We start from the raw sequence: 18,082 nt of genomic DNA on the forward strand, positions 1-18,082 counted from the left end.
ACGTGGGAAGTGGGAAACCTTGTACAAGTTGTATGTGACTTGGTAGCAATAAGAGATAAAAATGACAATGACCTCATGGTGTAAGGAAATGATGAATGTCCGCAATAGCCAAACTGTGGAAGGAGCCGAGATGTCCTTCAACAGACGAATGGATAAAGAAGATATGGTCCATAATACAATGGAATATGACTCAGCCACCAGAAAGGATGAATACCCATCATTTGCATCGACATGGATGGGACTGGAGGGGGCTGTGATAAGTGAAACAAGCAGAGAAAGACAGTCATATGGTTTCACTCACGTGTGGAACATGAGCAATAGCACAGAGGACCACAGGGGAACGGAGGGAAAACTGAAGGGGGAACTCAGAGAGGGAGGCAAACCACGAGTGACCATGGAGTCTGGGCAACAAACTGAGGGTTTCAGCGGGGACGGGGCTGGGGTAGGCAGGTGATGGGTACTAAGGACAGCACGTGTTGTGAGGAGCACTGGGTGTTATATGAAACTAATGAATTATTGAACACTACATCAAAAACTAATGATGTACTGCGCGCCTGGGTGGCTCAGTTGGTTAAGGGACTGCCTTCAGCTCAGGTCATGATCCTGGAGTCCCGGGATCGAGTCCCGCACCAGGCTCCCTGCTCAGCAGGGAGTCCGCTTCTCCCTCTGACCCTCCCCCCTCTCATGCTCTCTCTCTTTCTCTCTCTCAAGTAAATAAATAAAATCTTTAAAAAAAAAAAAGAATGATGTACTATATGGTGGCTAACTGAACTAAATAAATTTTTTTCAAAAAAAGGAAATTATGAAGATAATGATAATAATGACTGCTTACTGTGGGCCAGGCATACTTCTAAGCCCTTTCCATGGAATAAAGCCAACAGCAAAATTCCAAAAATATTGGCCATTACCATGATTTCTAAACTTTCTGTTTAGCATTAGACTCTTTTCCCCAAACAAAATCTTACTCAGAACAGCATATAAAACAAGAAAGGAAAGAGAAGTGGGTGGGGGCGGGGGGGGGAGGCAAAAGCAGAGCTGCTCTATGTGTTGCTGGAGGGAGGGGACCTGGCTGCTGGGTCGCCCATTCCAAAGTAGGCATTCCTGCCACCCCCGGCTATTTCCTAGGGACCACCCTGGGGTCCTGCAGCTCCTGAGGACACGGCTGCAAACTTGCAGTCTTTTTGGTGAAGAATCACAGCAGAGTCTGAACTAATTATAACAGTTAATGACCCGGAGGCTGGCCAGAGGCAAGATGAGCCAGGAAGCACATGCCCTCCTCAAGCGCCAGACTGCCAAAGGTATGCTGAGGATTTTGAGTTTCTCCTCCAGTGGGCGGGTCTCCCCTGCTTCCTCTTTCCTCCCCAGTCTTGGGGACTCGGAGCATTGCACCAAATCATCTTGGGTGCCACTTCCCTAATATTCCAATTCTGACAGTGTCTTTCCCATCATACTGTGTACAGATGTTTAGTTCATGATTCTCAATATCCAAACACTTACAAAGAGTAAAAATGGCTACCAGAAAATTCTTTCCATCCCTACCCGCTCTGTGGGCTTCCTCCGGCTGCTGTCCATTTGGTTTTTATTGTCAAGTGTGACTTGTTAGCACTTGCTATTACCTCAGAAGTGAACCTTGGTCTCTCTCTTACCAAAAGAGGGGTAGGTAAAAATAACTTGCCCCCATCCTACCTTTGGCAACTGCTTTAAAACTCCCCCCGCCCAACACCACCTGTAAAGAAGGGAAACTATGCTCCTTAGTCCTCAGAGGTTATGGGTTATGTTTTGGAGGAAAAAAAAAAAAGTTTTCCATAACCTGATCCTTGAATCACATTTTTCCACTGCTGCACACCATCTGCAGTCCCCATAGGCTGGAGCTGAGGAAAGAATTCTCTGGGCTCACAGTGCTGGCACACCTTGAACTTGATGCATTGGAAGGAAAAAATTCCTGGCCATTAGGTTAAGCCCAGAGTAGGTATCTTTCTGCCTCCCAAACCAGCTTTCTCCTGCTCAGGCCTACCTCCATTCCCAGCTTTGCTTTCCCTCCCAAAATAAGGCAAAGAGAGGGGGGTGGGGTGGGGGTGGGAATCACATCATAAAAAGTTCAAATGAATACACCCACAGGAACTATTTGGCGAATTCTATAGTAATTCAAGGTGCAGAAAGGTTGAAAAAATGAGTTCACTTTCCAAACTTGAGATTGGGAGGTAAGTCAATCATAGAATTCTAGACTGGGGGCGGGGGGTGTCTTATGGATCAGCTACCCCAACGTCCTCATCCATGAGAAGTCCAGAGTGACTGTGGCTCCTAGACACACAGTGCTGGGCAGAATGAGGTCGAGAACTCATGTCCTGACTCCCAGAACGGCACTGTTTCCACCACACCCAACAGCTCAGGTGTGAATCAAAAGTTCCTGCTGGGACCAAGAACCCCAATTAATAAGCAGTCCTGGCACCTGCCAACTTCCCATAAACGCTGCAGTACCTCGAGCCCCAGCTCTGTGTTGGTGAACAGGCATGCTCCCCCAAAATCACCAGTAGGCTCACACCCCGGCGGTGGCCACCAGACAAACACGCAACGGGAATGTGCTCAAAACCGAGAAGTTGCTACATCCACCTTCCTCGGAGCTGGGACTGCCAGTTGAAGGCGGGGAAGGAAAACAGCCTTCACCTCTACCCCAGCTACCGACACGGAGAGCGAGACGCCCGCACACGGGGGCGGGGGGACGCCCCCACCTCAGCGCCCATACTTGAGCGCGCGACCCGTGCCATTCTGTGCCGCAGCTCCTATCCTTGGTGACATTCTTGTTCAAAAGCCAGTTTTCTCTGTTGTTCAGCAAGTCTTGACTGCTGCGAAGGTGTGGGCCACATCCTCCACCAGCAAAGTGCGAAACCCGTCAACTTCCCCCCCGCCCCTCAACTCCCCCGACAACAATCGGGTTCTCAGAGGGGACACCGCCTCTCCTCGGCGGCAGGGCCCGGCCCCCCAGCGGCTGCCTGTCCCCCCACCCCGTTCCAGCCCGCAAGACGGGCTCCCTCGTCCCAGGAACCTGCCCTCCCCGCCTCGGCAGGTCGCTCGCAGCCACGACCCAAACAGCTCTGCCTCCCGAGGGCATAGTTCCTATTCAGCTGCGATGCGACCCTCGTCCTCGACTGCAGCTCAAACCCTGCCGGGGGTGTTTGGGGGTGCAGCCCGTTCCCCCCCCCTTGCCCTGGGGCGCCCCCGGACCTTCCAACCCTCAGCGCGCGGGCGTCGCACCCCAAACCCGCGGACTGCGCCGACGGCCAGCGGAGGAGAGCGCGCCCCGGGCTGCCCGCCGGCCCCCGCCCGCTCCGCCCTGCCCCGCCCCGTCCCCCGGCCCGGGGCCCACCTGCGGCGGGAGCGCGAGGACCCTCCCGCTCCCGCGCCCCCGGGGGGCTTCTCCGCGCTGCCATGCCGGCCGCGCGCTGCGGACGGGCGCGGAGCCTCCCCCGTCGGTTAGTCACACGCCGCGGCCGCCCCCCCGCCCCCCGGCGCTGGGGATCGCTTCCCCGCCGCTGGCAAGTTCGCGAGGCGCGGGGTGGGGACGGCGGTCAGCGCTCCCTTCCCGGGAGCCCGGGGGCCGACTGACGCGCTGAGCCGCCAATGAGAGGCCGCGACGGAGGTGGGCGGGGGCCTGGGGCAGAGATGGGCGGGGCCTCCACGCAGCGACGGGGTCCGCCGCGGCTCCGCGTGCAGTGCTTGGGTGTGGGAAGCCGCTCCTCCGGAGACGTGTTGGGAATTCCACCTGGACGGATCCCGCGATCTCCCTAGCACTTTACTTCGAAAGTCCATTGAGTGGGAAGCAAAGAAACCTGGTGGGTGGGATGATGAGGGAGAGGGACCCGTGCCTTTTTCCTCTCCACGGCGAGGGTACGGAAGGATTCCTATCCCTGGCCCGGACATTATCCACCCGCCGCTGGTCGGTCACGGCCATGGGAGGGCGAGGCTGGATCCAGATGTAGCTCCCGGCCCAGGGCCTCTTCCACTAGTTTGGGCAAATTTTTTGATCTTTATTTTCCCCTAGGTCAGCAGAACTGGGTTATGCTTACTCAGAAGTAACTCACAGTTTACTTTTTAGGAGCCGGAATCTGTGCTTTATTGACAAAATTAATCCTCTGATAAAATTGTTTATCAGACGGAAAAAATAAACAGACCAACAATAAAAAGGCCCTCACAACAAGGTTCTTTGGCCCCTGATTTTCTGTTCAGCGGGACCCTTTCTCAGAAAAAAAAAGGGGGGGGTAGAAAACGAAAGGCCTGGCGAACACTTCCTTTTTCTCCAATATACACAGTTCCAGAGAGAAACAGACTTGCATGTGGCAAGTTTGGACCTCTTCTGAAACAAATCCCGTAACTAAAGAAAGATGTGGAAAACACTGGAATTTTAGGAGGCTCCAGTGTAGTTAGGGCAACGTCAAGGGATGGAATCAGCTGCTTTTTTTCTGAATCTCAGAGCAAAGGATCGTAGGTCTTTGGCAACTCCAGTAAAATTCCAACAGCAACAGCAATTAATTTACTGCTGGGCGTTTACTGACAGCTGACATCAGGCCAGGCACTCTGAGAATTCTTTTATGTTTTACTTTACATAATATTTCATTTAATCCTCACACGTGCCCATGATGTAGGCACTGCTACCTATCTCCAGTGTACAGATAAGGAAACTGAGGCTCAGTAAATGCTAATGCAGAAGTTGAAACAAGATCTGATCTCTCCACCACCCCACCACTCTGCAACCCATGATTCACAAAAGATAATAAAAATGTTCCCAAACTCTGCTGCATGTTTAGAAAAAAAATCCCTTTTATCCAAATCATATGTGAACATAGAGGGTAGTTTTCTGCAGCCATAAACCATGACTTGCGTGTATTGAGCCATGTTACTCATACAAAGTAAATGGCTTAAAATTGCTGTGCCTAATTAAACCTAAACAAGGTTATGAGCAGTGATGAGTAAAATTGTCTATTCTGGAAGCTGAAAAGACCAGGACTGATTTCTTGTGGTATGATAAAATAAAATGTACTGAAGTCCTTTAACCACAAAACAAATTAGCCAGTAGCCTTGCCTCCCTCCGACAAGATAGTATTTATGAACACAGCTGTTTGGACTCAGCCTGAAATCCTTTCAAATACTTCATGGTCAGGGTTTTGTGGTTTGCTGTAATGTTCATTGTTACTCCAAAAACTGAGTGGGAGGCCTCTTAAAATGGTACTGTACTTATAGTCCTAGACCTTGGAGCCAGACTGCCTGGCTTGGCTACATACTAGCCACACAATCTTGTACAATTATTTAAACTTTCCATACCTCAGTTTCCTTATCTGTAAAATGGAGCTCCTATGAGTACCTTTCCCATGGGATTGTTGTGGGGATGAAGTGATTAAATATGTCTAAAACCCTTAGAGCAATGCTTGGCACATCATAAACACTATATAAATATTAGTCAAATAAAGGATGTGACTACGTATCGAGATTCGGACTTTTCTGGTCTACCCATGTGTGATTTACTGCAAGTCCTAACACAACAAACCAAAAATGCCCCATAATTATAATCATAACTCCCCATTCTTTCCCTTTCCCGATCCTCAGCTCCTAACAAACATCATTCTACTTTCTGTCTTTGACTACTTTCTGAATTTGACTACACTTGCTACCTCATATAAGTAGAATCGTACGGTATTTGTCTTTTTGTGACTGGCTTATTTCACTTAGCATAATACTGTCTTTACAATTCATCCATGTTGTAGCCCATGTCAGAATTTCCTTCTTTTCAAGGCTGAATTATATTCCATTCCACAGATATATTTAGATCTCACATTTTGTTTTTCCATTCATTGCAATGGACACTTGGGTTGCCCCCAAGTTACGGCTATTGTAAATAATGCTCCTATGAACATAGGTGTACAAATAACTATTTCTGAGTTTCTACTTTCAATTCTTTTGGGTATAAACCTAGAAGTAGAATTGCTGGATCATATGGTAATTCTGTGTTTAACTTTTTGAAGAACAGCCACACTTTTCCACAGCAGAAAACACTCTTGCCAACAGCGCATAGGATTCCAGTTTCTCCACATCCTTGCCAACACATCATTTTCTATTCTTCTAATAATAGCCATCCTAATGGGTGTGAGGTGATTAGGGATGTTGAGTATCTTTTTATGTGCTTATTAGGCATTTGTATATCTTCTTTGGAGAAATGTCATTTAAGTTCTCTGGCTATTCATTGTCATTGCAAACATTACACCATCATTGTTGATATCCATAAAAATTAAAACCTGAGAAACCCTTATCTCTTTCTACTTCCCTTCTGCATTGTATCTGAGCATCTGTTGCTTCTTATTTATATGAAGTCACTGAATTACTACAAATTTTTATTCCAAAATCAAGTAGGGTTAGTTTGTTTTTTTTTTTTTTTAAGATTTTATTTATTTATTTGTCAGAGGGAGAGAGAGAGAGAGCACAAGCTGGGGGAGTGACAGGCAGAGGGAGAAGCAGGCTCCCCCGCTGAGCAGGGATCCTGATGCCGGACTGGATCCCAGGATCCTGAGATCATGACCTGAGCCAAAGGCAGGCGCTTACCTGACTGAGCCACCCAGGTGTCCCATGGGTCAGTATTTTTAACAGAGGAAATGTAAAGAGGTTTCTAGGTGGTCGTGATGGTGATGATGATGATAATGTTAGCAGAGCTTAACTGAGCACTTATGAAGTGCTCTGTTCAGTGCTTTTTGTGTATTAATTAATTCAACCCTTCATTTGAGCTATATACTATTATTATTCCCAATGTACAGAAAAAGGCACTGAGTCACAGAGGGTTTAAAGTATCTAGCACTAGGTCATTCAGTTAGTAAATGGCAGCCTGGCATTTGAACCCAGCCTCCAGGGCCATATGGAAAGTATCCCCTAAAAAAAAAAAAAAAAAAAAAAAAAATCACTTCCCCTGAACTCGGTGATTCCCTGAGAGCCATATCTGATCTTTTTCCTGAATGAGCTGAGCCTAGAACAATGGTCTATCCTGCAACCTGCTACCCTGGGCCCCGGTGAGATGCCCCATGTCCCCCATCACAGCACGAGAGTGAGTAAGCGTGAGGACAGACAGTAGTGTGAGCCAAGGCCCAAGCTGTCACTGCACAACCCGTGCTAAGAAACCCAGACGGCCAAGGCTGGGATAGGGAAGCCGAGGTGTGACGTTTAACCAGGCAGAGAAGCCAGCAGAGTCCTTGAGGGAGGGGCCAACATGGCGGGAGCAGAAGCAGGTCTCAAGAGCCCAGAAGCTGTCCAGGAGTCCTGTGACTCCCTGCCGCTGGGGCCTTTAAGCAGTCCAAGCTGGGGCCTCCTGCTGTTAGTTCGCAAACTGACCCCCTACACAGAAGCCAGGGAGGGACCGAAGGAAGAGGGAGCCACTCCAGCTTGGTAGGTGGCACTTTCAATAGGCAAGGGAACTCACTTATGAGGCTTGTCTTGGGTAGCTGCAAGACGATTAGATCTCCACGCCCCCCTGCCAAATCTTAAAAATGTATAAAGAGGCCTTAATTGGGTTCAGTCACGCATATGATCCAGATGGTATCAACAACACCTTCCTCTCTCCAGGCTATGTCCTTGGAACAGCTCCCACTGTGGGACTGGTGGGCAGAACACACATTCCAAGGACCGGGTGTGGGGTGGTTGAGGAGCCTCCGACTGCCCAGGGCGACCAGCAGTTACATTCTCTTGATGACCTCCTCTAACAAAATGGTACAATTCAACATGTGTCCCTTGGTCTGGGATTTTGTCCACTGTGAAAATAATAGCAATCAACTCAATTACAACACGATCCTATCAGTCATTTACACCTTAGTGTCGGTAAACCTGGGATCTTTTGAAGAGCAGATGTTGAGAAGGAGAGTGCCAAGAGAGCCTAAGAGCTGGCTAATGGGATAAAGGAGGTCAGCTGAGAGCTGTAAAGGGAACTGAAAGATGAGGGGGTGGTGTGCGTGGAAAAGAACTTCATGATTTTGTCTAGGTCCAGAACTTAGCATTTCCTTATTTTATTATTTTTAGCAAATTCGATGGCTTCACTCTTCCCCAAATCTCTGACACCTGTCCTGCTGCAGTTTGTATAGAGCTGTGTTTGCTTACCACCTCTGGCCCTTTACCTAGGTGTTTGCACTACCTGGGTGGGCTTTCTCTCTCCCTTCACTGGGCTGACTGGAGTGGTCTTTCCCAACCCTGCTCCAGCCTGCTCTCAGTTGGGAAGCAATTCCAGACCACCCACAAGGAGTTAGCAACCCGGCTCCACCCTCCTGTGCATTCCTGCTCTTCCCACAGCACCCAGTGTGCTGCAAGCTACTTGTCTGAGTCCTCACCTCTCTCCACACTTGACTGTGAGCGCGCAAGGATGTAGATCCGTGTCCTCTGGGTCTTCTGCTCAGTGTCTGGTGAACATTGAATGAGTGCTTGCAGAATGCAGCATATGGGAATCCTGCCTTTCTTCAAGGGCTCCCCAGCCTCTTGCTGCTTCATCACCAGGCTCACTGAGTCTGCAGCCACGTTCCTTCTCTTCCTCTACAAACAGGCTCTGAGCACTCAGATGTCTTTGTCAATGAATGTGCCTTCCGACCATGGCACTTCCTCCTTTGTGCCTGCTAACTTTTTTAAGATTGCAGGGACAACAGGAGCCTTGCCACATGAAAATACAAATGAAAAAACAAAGTCTCTGTATAATTTGAAGATTAAGTAAAAATACATGGAGAGTCACAATCTCTAAAACTTTTGCATATTTTACTGGGCCTGCAGCTCTCATTAACCAACAAAGCATTTTTTTATATATATATTTAAAGAGGAACAAACAAACTATAGCCTTTGTGGCACTGTCTACCCCAACCTATCCCCATTTTTAGAAGCAAATCAAAGAGTAGGGGGAAAAAATGAGAACGCTCTTTTTCTCGGACTCATTTATTTTTCAAGATACCTGGGCAGACCGACTCCATTAGCTGCTTTTCTAGCCTCATTTTGCTTCAGGGGTGACATCTAAGAGAGAACAGTTAGTGGAAGAGAGTGAATCTTAGAACCATCTAGATCTGGCTCCCCACCATTGATTACTTGAATGATAATGAGTAATCACTTATCCTTTCTGCGTCTCAATTTTCTTTACCGTAAAAGGAATAGAATGTACTGGACGATTTCTCAGACCCCAACTAATCCTATAATTATGATTCTGAGATGAGCATTTCTTCAAACAGGCTGGTTTAAAAATGTGTGGGGCAGGGGTGCCTGGGTGGCTCAGTCCTTAAGCGTCTGCCTTCGGCTCAGGTCATGATCCCAGGGTCCTGGAATCGAGCCCCGCATCGGGCTCCCTGCTCGGCGGGAAGCCTGCCTCTCCCTCTCCCACTCCTCCTGCTTGTGTTCCCTCTTCCTCTGTGTCTCTCTCTGTCAAATAAGTAAAAATAAAATCTTTAAAAAAAAAAGTTAAAAAAAATGTATGGTGCATCTAAATAATTATGTATTGGGCAGCAAATAAAACTCATGGTGTCAAAAATATTGGATGACACTAGAAAGACTCTTATTTGTTTTGGGGGGCAGGGGCGGAGAAATGCTCTTTCCTCCTGGAGGGAGTTTCTGTTATGTGGATTAGAATTACAATGGGAACTTCTGCAGCCTTTATGTCATTATGAGGAAAGCTCTCCTGATACTGAGATGTATATGGAGGAAGTGGAAACAAGAGATGGAGAAAGAGCACTATTACATTAAGCCCTGGATTTAGCCATACCCAAAGCAGTAATACTCCTGTGAGCCAAGAAACTCCTCCTCCTCCCCCCGCCCAGCGTTTTTAGCTTAAGCCTATTTAAGGTAAATGTCCCATCAGTTGCAAGTGAAATAACAGGAAGATAGTGTATGCACCCTAGTTTTAAAGAAAAAAAAATACTTATTCACAGAAAAGTATTGGAAGAATAAACCCCAAAATATTAATAGTTGTTATCATGGGTAATAAGATTATTAAACACTATTCTTATTTTCTTCCACATACTTTTCAGTATCTTCTAAATTTTCCAAAATTATATATTACTGGTATAATTGTTAAACCTTATTTTAACACATGTTCCCTTAAGAAACTGAGACTTTTCTGTATTATAGTGAATCTTGCTCCTCGCTTTGACCCTTTTATCTGGGGTTGAGTTTTGATACACCATTGATGTTTCTTGTGGAATAGGTCACTGCTCACGCCCTGAATTCTGTAATGGGGTGGGCAAACTTTCGGTAAAGGCCAGATAGTAAACATTTGAGGTTTGTGAGCTACAGACTCTTCATGGCAACCGCTCGACTCTGCCATTATGTCATGGAAGCAGCCCTAGATAACTCGTAAATGAATGAGCATGGCTGTGTTCCAATAAAACTTTATTTAGGAACACTGAAATACACATTTTATATGATGTTCACAGGTCACACGATATTATGCTTCTTTTTATTACTTTTCAATCTCTTTTTTTTCTTGAGAGAGAGAGAACAAGCGTAAGCACGCCTGAGCGGGGAGAGGGAGAGGGAGTGAGAATCACAAGTAGACTCCCCGCTGAGCAGGGAGCCCCACACGGGGCTCGACCACGGAACACTGAGATCATGACCTGAGCTGAAGTCAAGAGTCGGAGGCTTAACCAGCTGAGCCACCCAAGTGCCCAGTTTTCAACCATTTATAAATGTAAAAACCACTCTCAACTCAAGACCTTACAAGGACATGTGCCAGGCCACACCTGGTCTGTGGGACGTAGCTTGCTGACTCCCTGCTCAATAATATTGGGATTTCTGTCATCACACGAGCTTTTGCTGCAATTTGAATTTCTGTGACCTTCCGGATTGAGTTTCCATTAGGAATGATAATCCCGCAATGTCTGACATGATTTCTTAGCAAGCCTCATGGGTTTGGGAGTCGATAATGATGTCTGTGTATCGGCAGACATTGGTGTTCTTCTCTTTTGCTGAGATGCTTAGTGGCGTCTTCCTGCTTCCTCATCATATGTTAGAGGCGGCATTCCCAGCCCTCTGCTCAAGGAAGCAGCCAGGTGGGGGTTTTGTGGTTGTCAAGCCCGATTTTGGAATCTGAGCTTGAAGCTGACAGAACTTTAAAGGATTTTTTTGCCGCCACATTGGCTTTCTACCCCATAAAAGCCCCCAAGTGGGAGAAGTTTATGTCAAAGATATTAAGTAACAACCAGCCAACGGCCATTTAAATGTTGAAAAGAATATTCCACTTGGGAACCTTTGTGAAGTTTCGTTTTAAGAAGAAAAGTATAGGGGTTTACGTTGATTGCGATCTTGGTGTGTCAGTTAAGAATGTTTCCAGCTATGACTAACAACAAACTTAAATTACGGTAGGTAAAATGAATAAGAGCGTCAAGTCACAGGAAGTCCAGAAGCAGGCACTGTTGTGTGGTCCTTCCGACGTGAAAGCTGTTGAAGCTCTGAGCATTGTTCAGATTCAGGGAAGGAGGAAAGGGAAGAGGCAGCACCAGCTATATGTATCCTTCCCAGAAGTCCCCAGCAGACAACTGGGGCTTGTGACATTGTTTAGAATGGTGTCAAGCAACCACCCTGAGTGCAGGGGAAGCTGGGAAAGTACGATTTAGCTTTTTCAGCCGCTATGCTATGGAGGTGGGGGCTGAGGGGAAGGATGGCAATAGAGAAGGGAGTTAAGAAGAGCATAACATATGTGTTATGTTGGCATATGTTAATATATGTTAAGATGGCGGAACACGTCTATGGTGCTGAAAATAATTCCCAATGGCAGGCAAAGCTGTTTTACCCTACACTGGTGGAACAGGCCACTCAAGGAAGCATGGACTTCAAGTGTCCCCTGCAATCTGGTATCCCCCGTTCCTAGCACATTGCAATCACTCAGTGGATATTTGCAGAATGAATGAACGAACGAGCCAGTTACAAGAGCTCTTGGAAACTCACTGTTGGTATAATTTATCCTCTCTTGGACCACACACCAACAGAGAATCCTTTGGTTCACTCATGCCCTGCGATCTTCAACCATGGTTTCAAGCTGCACCATCTGATGGAAGGCCCTTGCATGTGGCTCCACCAGCTGTCTCTGCCCATAATTTAAACGCGGATGAAATTCTACCTGTTCACGGACAAAAGTGAGAGGAGGTGCCCTGCTTCTACCATCTTACCCAGTTCAGAATGGAGCTTATGTCTGGCTACCAGAGCCAGAAATCATGAGACGGATTGAGATAAAGAGGGTAAGATAAGGGCAGGGGTGGCACCACAAATCTTTGTTCAGTCCTTCTTCCTGTGCCGCAGACACTATGCTGGGGATTTGACATATGATTATTCACACTTTATTGATGAGTAAGAGAAAGCTCACACAATTAAGTGGAAGCTTTTGAGAAACATCGTGGGTTAAATAAAACAAGACTTAAAGAAAAAGAAAAAAATTAAATTACCAAAACCCAAAAACTCACAGACAGTGGTTAACAGTGGCAGATTGCCTGAGCGCATCAACACTTCTACTCTAAAGTGACCAGAGGAATTAAAAAGAAGGACACAGAAAATCAAAACAGAAATACCAGTAGGCAAAAAATTGCATCACATTTTTGGGTGAGAGAAGGTAGATGAAGTAGTGATAACTGGACAGAGAAAGGTTCCCCCTAAATGCCCGTTATAGAGAAAACCAACAAGAAGAATAGCTAATAATAATCTTGATAATATGTATCGATTGATTATTATTTTTCTGCCACTTCTTGGTGCTTTATGTGCATCATCTCATTTAATCCTCACCAAACCCTCACAAAGTAGGTGAGATTTTTATCCCTCTTTTACAGATGAGGAATCTCATCACAGAGATAACAAGATGCTTTGAAATTGGATCAATCAGAGAAGAAGAAAGAATTCTTGGAAATTAAAAATGTGATAATCCAAAGAAAATATTCAACAATGCCTGGCGCATAGTAAAAATTTAATAAATGTTTAATTATTGTTTTGGGCCATTTGCTTTCTGGTTTCCGTTATTGTTTTGTGATCTACACCTAGGTCCAAGCCAGAGCACCCTTTATAATATATGCTCTTATTGGACAGAGGGTAGGATTTCAGAACCTTGGATTACACCACAAACTCTAATCTAGATCTCTCCTTTGAAGGGAATGGACGCTGAAGTGGAGAGAGGCAAATCAATTTTCCTTAGGTCATATACTCAGTAGGGACAGCCAAGAATGGAGCTCTATTCCTCTGGCTCCCAAGTTAATGGCCCTCTCTCTGCTTTTTCTTGGCTCAGCACTACAGTGGATACTGGGGTGGGTAGGCTGAGCTCCTTTTTTCAGGAATGTCCACCTCTCCCCTGCTCCATGTTGTCTTAAACAAGACACCCATCACAAAGGCAATTAGAGCACCCGCATCTCTTCTGGTCGAGAAGGGGCCAATGACCCACACAAAGCCAATGGAAGCCTTCCTTGGGTTTGGAATATGGACATTAGAATAAAGGAGCCAGGGGGTGGAAATCTTTTTCCTTCACTTGTCTTATGTTCTCTAGCTGGGGTCCTGTAAATTGGACAGGCAAAAGGCAGATTAACATGAGAAAAAAACGAACCCATTTATTCACATACGCATTGCAAGCACACATGGGAGCACCCAGTGATAAGTAACCCAGGTGGAATTTGGGCTTATATACCATCTGAGGCTAAACAAAGGGAAAGGGGTTTGGGGCTTCTGGCCAAAGGAGGCAAGTTATGGAAAGGTGACCAGGAAAAGTATGGCAAAAAAGAGTGGTTTGGTAAGGTTTGTTAGGCAGATTTAAGTTGGTGCCTTCTTCACTGTTAGAGTTAAGATCCACTTCCTCCAGGTACAGGAGAGGGATACATCCTGACAAATAGAAATTTCCCTTATAAATGTAAATTTCCTTTACAAAAGGATAACTTGTGCCCTGTTTTTAGAGCTTCTCCTACATCTGCTGACTCTCAAAGGTCTTTAGCTCAAAATAATCCATATGCCAAAGAGGCATATTTTGGGGTGGCATATTCTGGTACCTTCATTTTAGGTTAGGACCTGTGGCAAGGGTGGCCTTATCCAGCCATCCTTCTGTAGGAAGCCTGACGCCAGGCCAACCGGGGCGATGGAAAGAGAGACCGAGAGCCTTGATAACATCAAGGGAAGTCCCCAGATTACAGCTATGCTGCTGGTCTAGAGATCGATCCGTTTAGTGGGGACAGGAAGCCAGGGGATTCCGGAAGGGAGGGCTTCAGGGAGAAAAAAGGGATTGGTTATATATGAGCGCATTTGAGCAACTGGAAAATAATATGGTAGGCACCTGGCAGAGCTGACGGCACACTTGGCAACAAATGACATATGGCACGTAGTCAAGCAAATAAAGTAAGGCAGTGAACGCCAGGAAGAACAAACAGGTGTACGGGAAGGGAAGCATCCCTCACCGTCACACTTCTTGGCTCCGCAATGAACAATACTGACATAGTCATAGTGAGGTTGAAAAAAATTGTGACATACCATACTGGTGGGATGGGAGGAGATAAAAATGTGGGAAAGAGTAACAGAAATTTTCATCTATGGTAACAGGAAGTCAAAAGATAGTGTCTAAAATGATAAACAGCAGAAGAGGCATCTTAACTTAGAAATGTGAAAAGAAATACCACAAGCACTAGGATAAGCGTTGCAATTTTAGAACAAGAAGCTTGGGAGTTCCGCTGTTGTTACAGGCTTTTAAAAACGATGTGGTCTTTAAAACCATACGTGCTCACTGTTAATATATATATGGTACGTGGTATAGTATAATATGTACATAGCGAATACACATATTGTGTTAAAATGAAAATCATAGACCCAAAGTGGAGTCACTTGTGTTAGGCCATGTCATGAAGCTGGGGCTTAATACCTAATTACAGTTTCAACCTTCCCCAGAAATGTAGTTTTCACTGGTCAGTCAGGAATTCTCTGGTCAGCACCTTAATAAGCCAACCTGTCACCTGGGCCCTCTCCATGCCCCGAAGGAAGATGAGGTCATCCATGTAATAAGACCCTTTGGTTCCCCAAAGGAAGGTGACCTCACCCAAAATAATCTTTTTTTCTCTTTACAACGTACGTGTCCTCCCTTTCCCTTTCCGTAGCCCTTTGGAGCTACTTGCTAGATAGGATGCTGCCTGATTCAGGAAATGGAAATAAAGTCCTTACGTCTTCAAATTTACTCAGTTAACTTTGTTTTTTTAACAGAAAAAAATGTATATTTATATATACCATATGTACTACTATTTTATATATGTAGGAAATATATATAGATGTATTTTTATTAGAAATACAAGTTTCAGAGGCTCCTGGCTGGCTCAGTTGGTAGAGCATGCAACTCTTGATCTCAGGGTCATGAGTTCAAGCTCCAAGTTGGGTGCGGAGCCTAGTTAAAAAAAATTTAAAAATAAATAAAAATAAGTAAATAAGTAAATAAACATATATTTAATATAAGCCTACATAAAAATATGTGTGTGTGTATATTTGTGTGTATACATATATACGTACATTTGAAAAATTATGTATTTTGTAAAAATATAACATAGTCAGTAGTCTCTGAGAAACCAGTACTGTGGGTTGTATCATGACCTTCAAAATAAATCAATTATCTTATTGTCTTTAAAATGAGTCAGCACATAAACTCAAGAAACAAAATACATATGCCTCCTTCAAACATTAGTCTCCATGAATATAGAGAAAGTTAACGCTATAGAAGGAAGAAAAGGCAAGAAAAAAGAGTTTTTATTAAAAGCAACCTCTTTGCAACAGTACAGTGCAAGGGGAGGTCTTTATCCTGATAGTGGGGCTAAAGGGGAGGCAGCCCATGAGCTGGCAGGACCCAGGCTCTGGCCCCAAGCCCTTTAGCACATCATGTTCAAGGGCAGGGCTGAGATCTCAGCACATAACATTTTAAACATCTTAAAAATAATAGCTACGAATACGTGTGCATGAATTTGTGCCAGGGAAAAACAAAGAGTTTCCATTTTTCAGGAACTGGATATTCTCAGGCCTTCTTCTCTTGCTGCATGCAATCTTGGGACTGACTCCCAAACCCTTTCTCTTTGATCTCAGCCCTCCACAGTCCTGCCAATGATGCATGGGGTGTCTGTGATGTTATCAGTTCCGCCTGAAGGCCAAGAAAATATTCCTGAGTTGTGTGAACCACCAGAAAGGATCGCTGCTTGCCTTTCTGCCCAGGCTGAACTTCAGAACCATGAAGGGGAAAATCTGGGAACCCTCTGGTCTAGATCACCATCTCTAACTACACCCGGGAGACCATGTGAGGACAAAAGATCTGGACGAGAAAGGTGGACCCACACCAGGCAGTGTTGCCTGTCCTCTAGAGTATCAGTCAGGACCTTGTGGTTGGGGGGGGGGCGGAATTCCAATCAGAACTAGCATGTGTTAAAAATGGAACTTATTCCCTCCATTAAGTGGGAGGCCCAAGGGATAGCTCTGGATCCAAGCATAACTGTTTCCCAACATTCAGACAGTGTCATGTCATTATTCTCTGTCTCTGTCTGTCTGTCTCTCCACATCCAGCCTCATGTGATCTTTAGCACACACAGTCAAAAAAGAAGAGTCTCTCTTTCCCAGAAGCCACAGAAATCCTAGAGAACGGGTTGTGGTCCCACAGGAGACACCACACACACGCAGGGACACACACACTCTCCTGAGACAGTCACTGCATGCATCACTGCCTGGGGCCATCCTAGATCATGAGCCCAGGGGAGAGATGGTGGGGGCTCTGGATTTATCAGCCCCACCAGGTGGGAGAGCAACAGTTCCCAATGTGGACAGGCCCATCTGTTACCAGAGAAGGAGCAAGGAATCATGGACAGGCAAAACCTACAAAAATACCTGTTCCTAAAAACAACATATGTATATATATATATACATATATATATATCTAACTTAACTATGACTTAAGCATAATTAGATATTTAATAGAGTGTTATGCTTGTATTAAGTAATGATCACTGCTTACCAGGGCATCTGTGAAATCCATTGCCAGGAACAAGCCTCTACCTTGAGCTCCTCAAATTTTCCCCTTTTGTCATTCTAATCGTGCAGGCTTCACTAATGTCCTGTTCATTCTCATGAAAGTACATTCCTGGCCATCCACTGAGCTCTCTGTTCCTAATACTGTGGCCCGAGATTTCTCAGTCCCTCAGCCTGCGGTTACTTAAAGCACATAGTTTGGCTTCATTAACTGCATTTCCTTAGCTCTTGCTCTGTCTATTCTCGTGAGCTTTCACGGAGGAACCAGCAAATGCTGGGATATAGGAAAAGCCGGCTTTTCTTCAAAGATTTTATTTTTATTTATTCATTTATTTTGGGTCGTGAGGTCATTGGTTTTCTTCTAAGGCAAGTCGATCCTGTGATTTCCCCTTTCTGTTCTTGGACCCGTTATGGCAGATTTCCAGCGGTGGCCGCATAGCGCCGCCCCTCCCCCGCCAGGGCCATTCCTCAATGCCACCCTTCCATGATGAGGCGGTGTCTTAGCCTTCTTCTTGAATCTGAGTGGCTTGTGACTTTGTTGACAACCCACCACTCAGTGCTGTGGGAGTGATGCAGTGTGACTTCCTAGGTTGTCATGAAAGGTGACGCATGCGGCTTGCCCCTCGTTCTCTGGAATATTCGCACCTGGATGGCCGAGCCACCCTGTTAGCGGTCCGAGCAGCTGTGCAGTCACGCCGGGAGGAATCCTGTTACACGCAGAGCCCCCTGTGAGCCCTCTGGTCCGCAGGCCTCCGTCCGTGCTGCTCCCCAGCCCGTGCCACATTCCAGAATGAATGTGCCTTGAGATGCCATCAGCTCCCAGCTGCCAAGCCACCTCCACCTGTGAGCCTTCTCGACTGAGGCCTCATACGTCATCATCGTGGAGCAGAGAAAGGTCCCTGCTGTGCCTTTTCCAAATTCCTGGCTCACGAAATCCATGAACATAATAAAATGGTGGAGTTTTCAAATCACCAAGTTTGGGGTCGTATGTTAGGCAGCAGTGGTAACTGGACCACCGGGCAAACCCTCTAAGGGCAGACCAAGAACCAATAGCACCACAAAACTGTCCCGTGGCTCTGCCACATCCACA

General features: G+C 46.0%; 1 protein-coding gene across 2 annotated transcripts in view; it reads right to left on the reverse strand.

The window, feature by feature from the left end:
- Positions 1 to 8,523, reverse strand: part of OTULINL (OTU deubiquitinase with linear linkage specificity like) — a 32,174-nt gene extending 23,651 nt beyond the window's left edge. The window contains exon 1 of one of the 2 annotated variants that reach the window (XM_027606426.2): positions 8,352 to 8,523. In XM_027606426.2, coding sequence (XP_027462227.1) covers positions 8,352 to 8,508 — 157 coding nt within the window. In that variant the 5' untranslated portion in view covers positions 8,509 to 8,523. Of the gene's footprint in view, positions 1 to 3,364; positions 3,541 to 8,351 lie in introns of those variants that run through there. The other variant, XM_027606427.2, reaches the window with a different exon arrangement.
- Between the last annotated feature and the right edge of the window lie 9,559 nt (positions 8,524 to 18,082).

The sequence above is a fragment of the Zalophus californianus genome, chromosome 5 (genome assembly GCF_009762305.2).
Source record: "Zalophus californianus isolate mZalCal1 chromosome 5, mZalCal1.pri.v2, whole genome shotgun sequence".
Taxonomy (NCBI): domain Eukaryota; kingdom Metazoa; phylum Chordata; class Mammalia; order Carnivora; family Otariidae; genus Zalophus; species Zalophus californianus.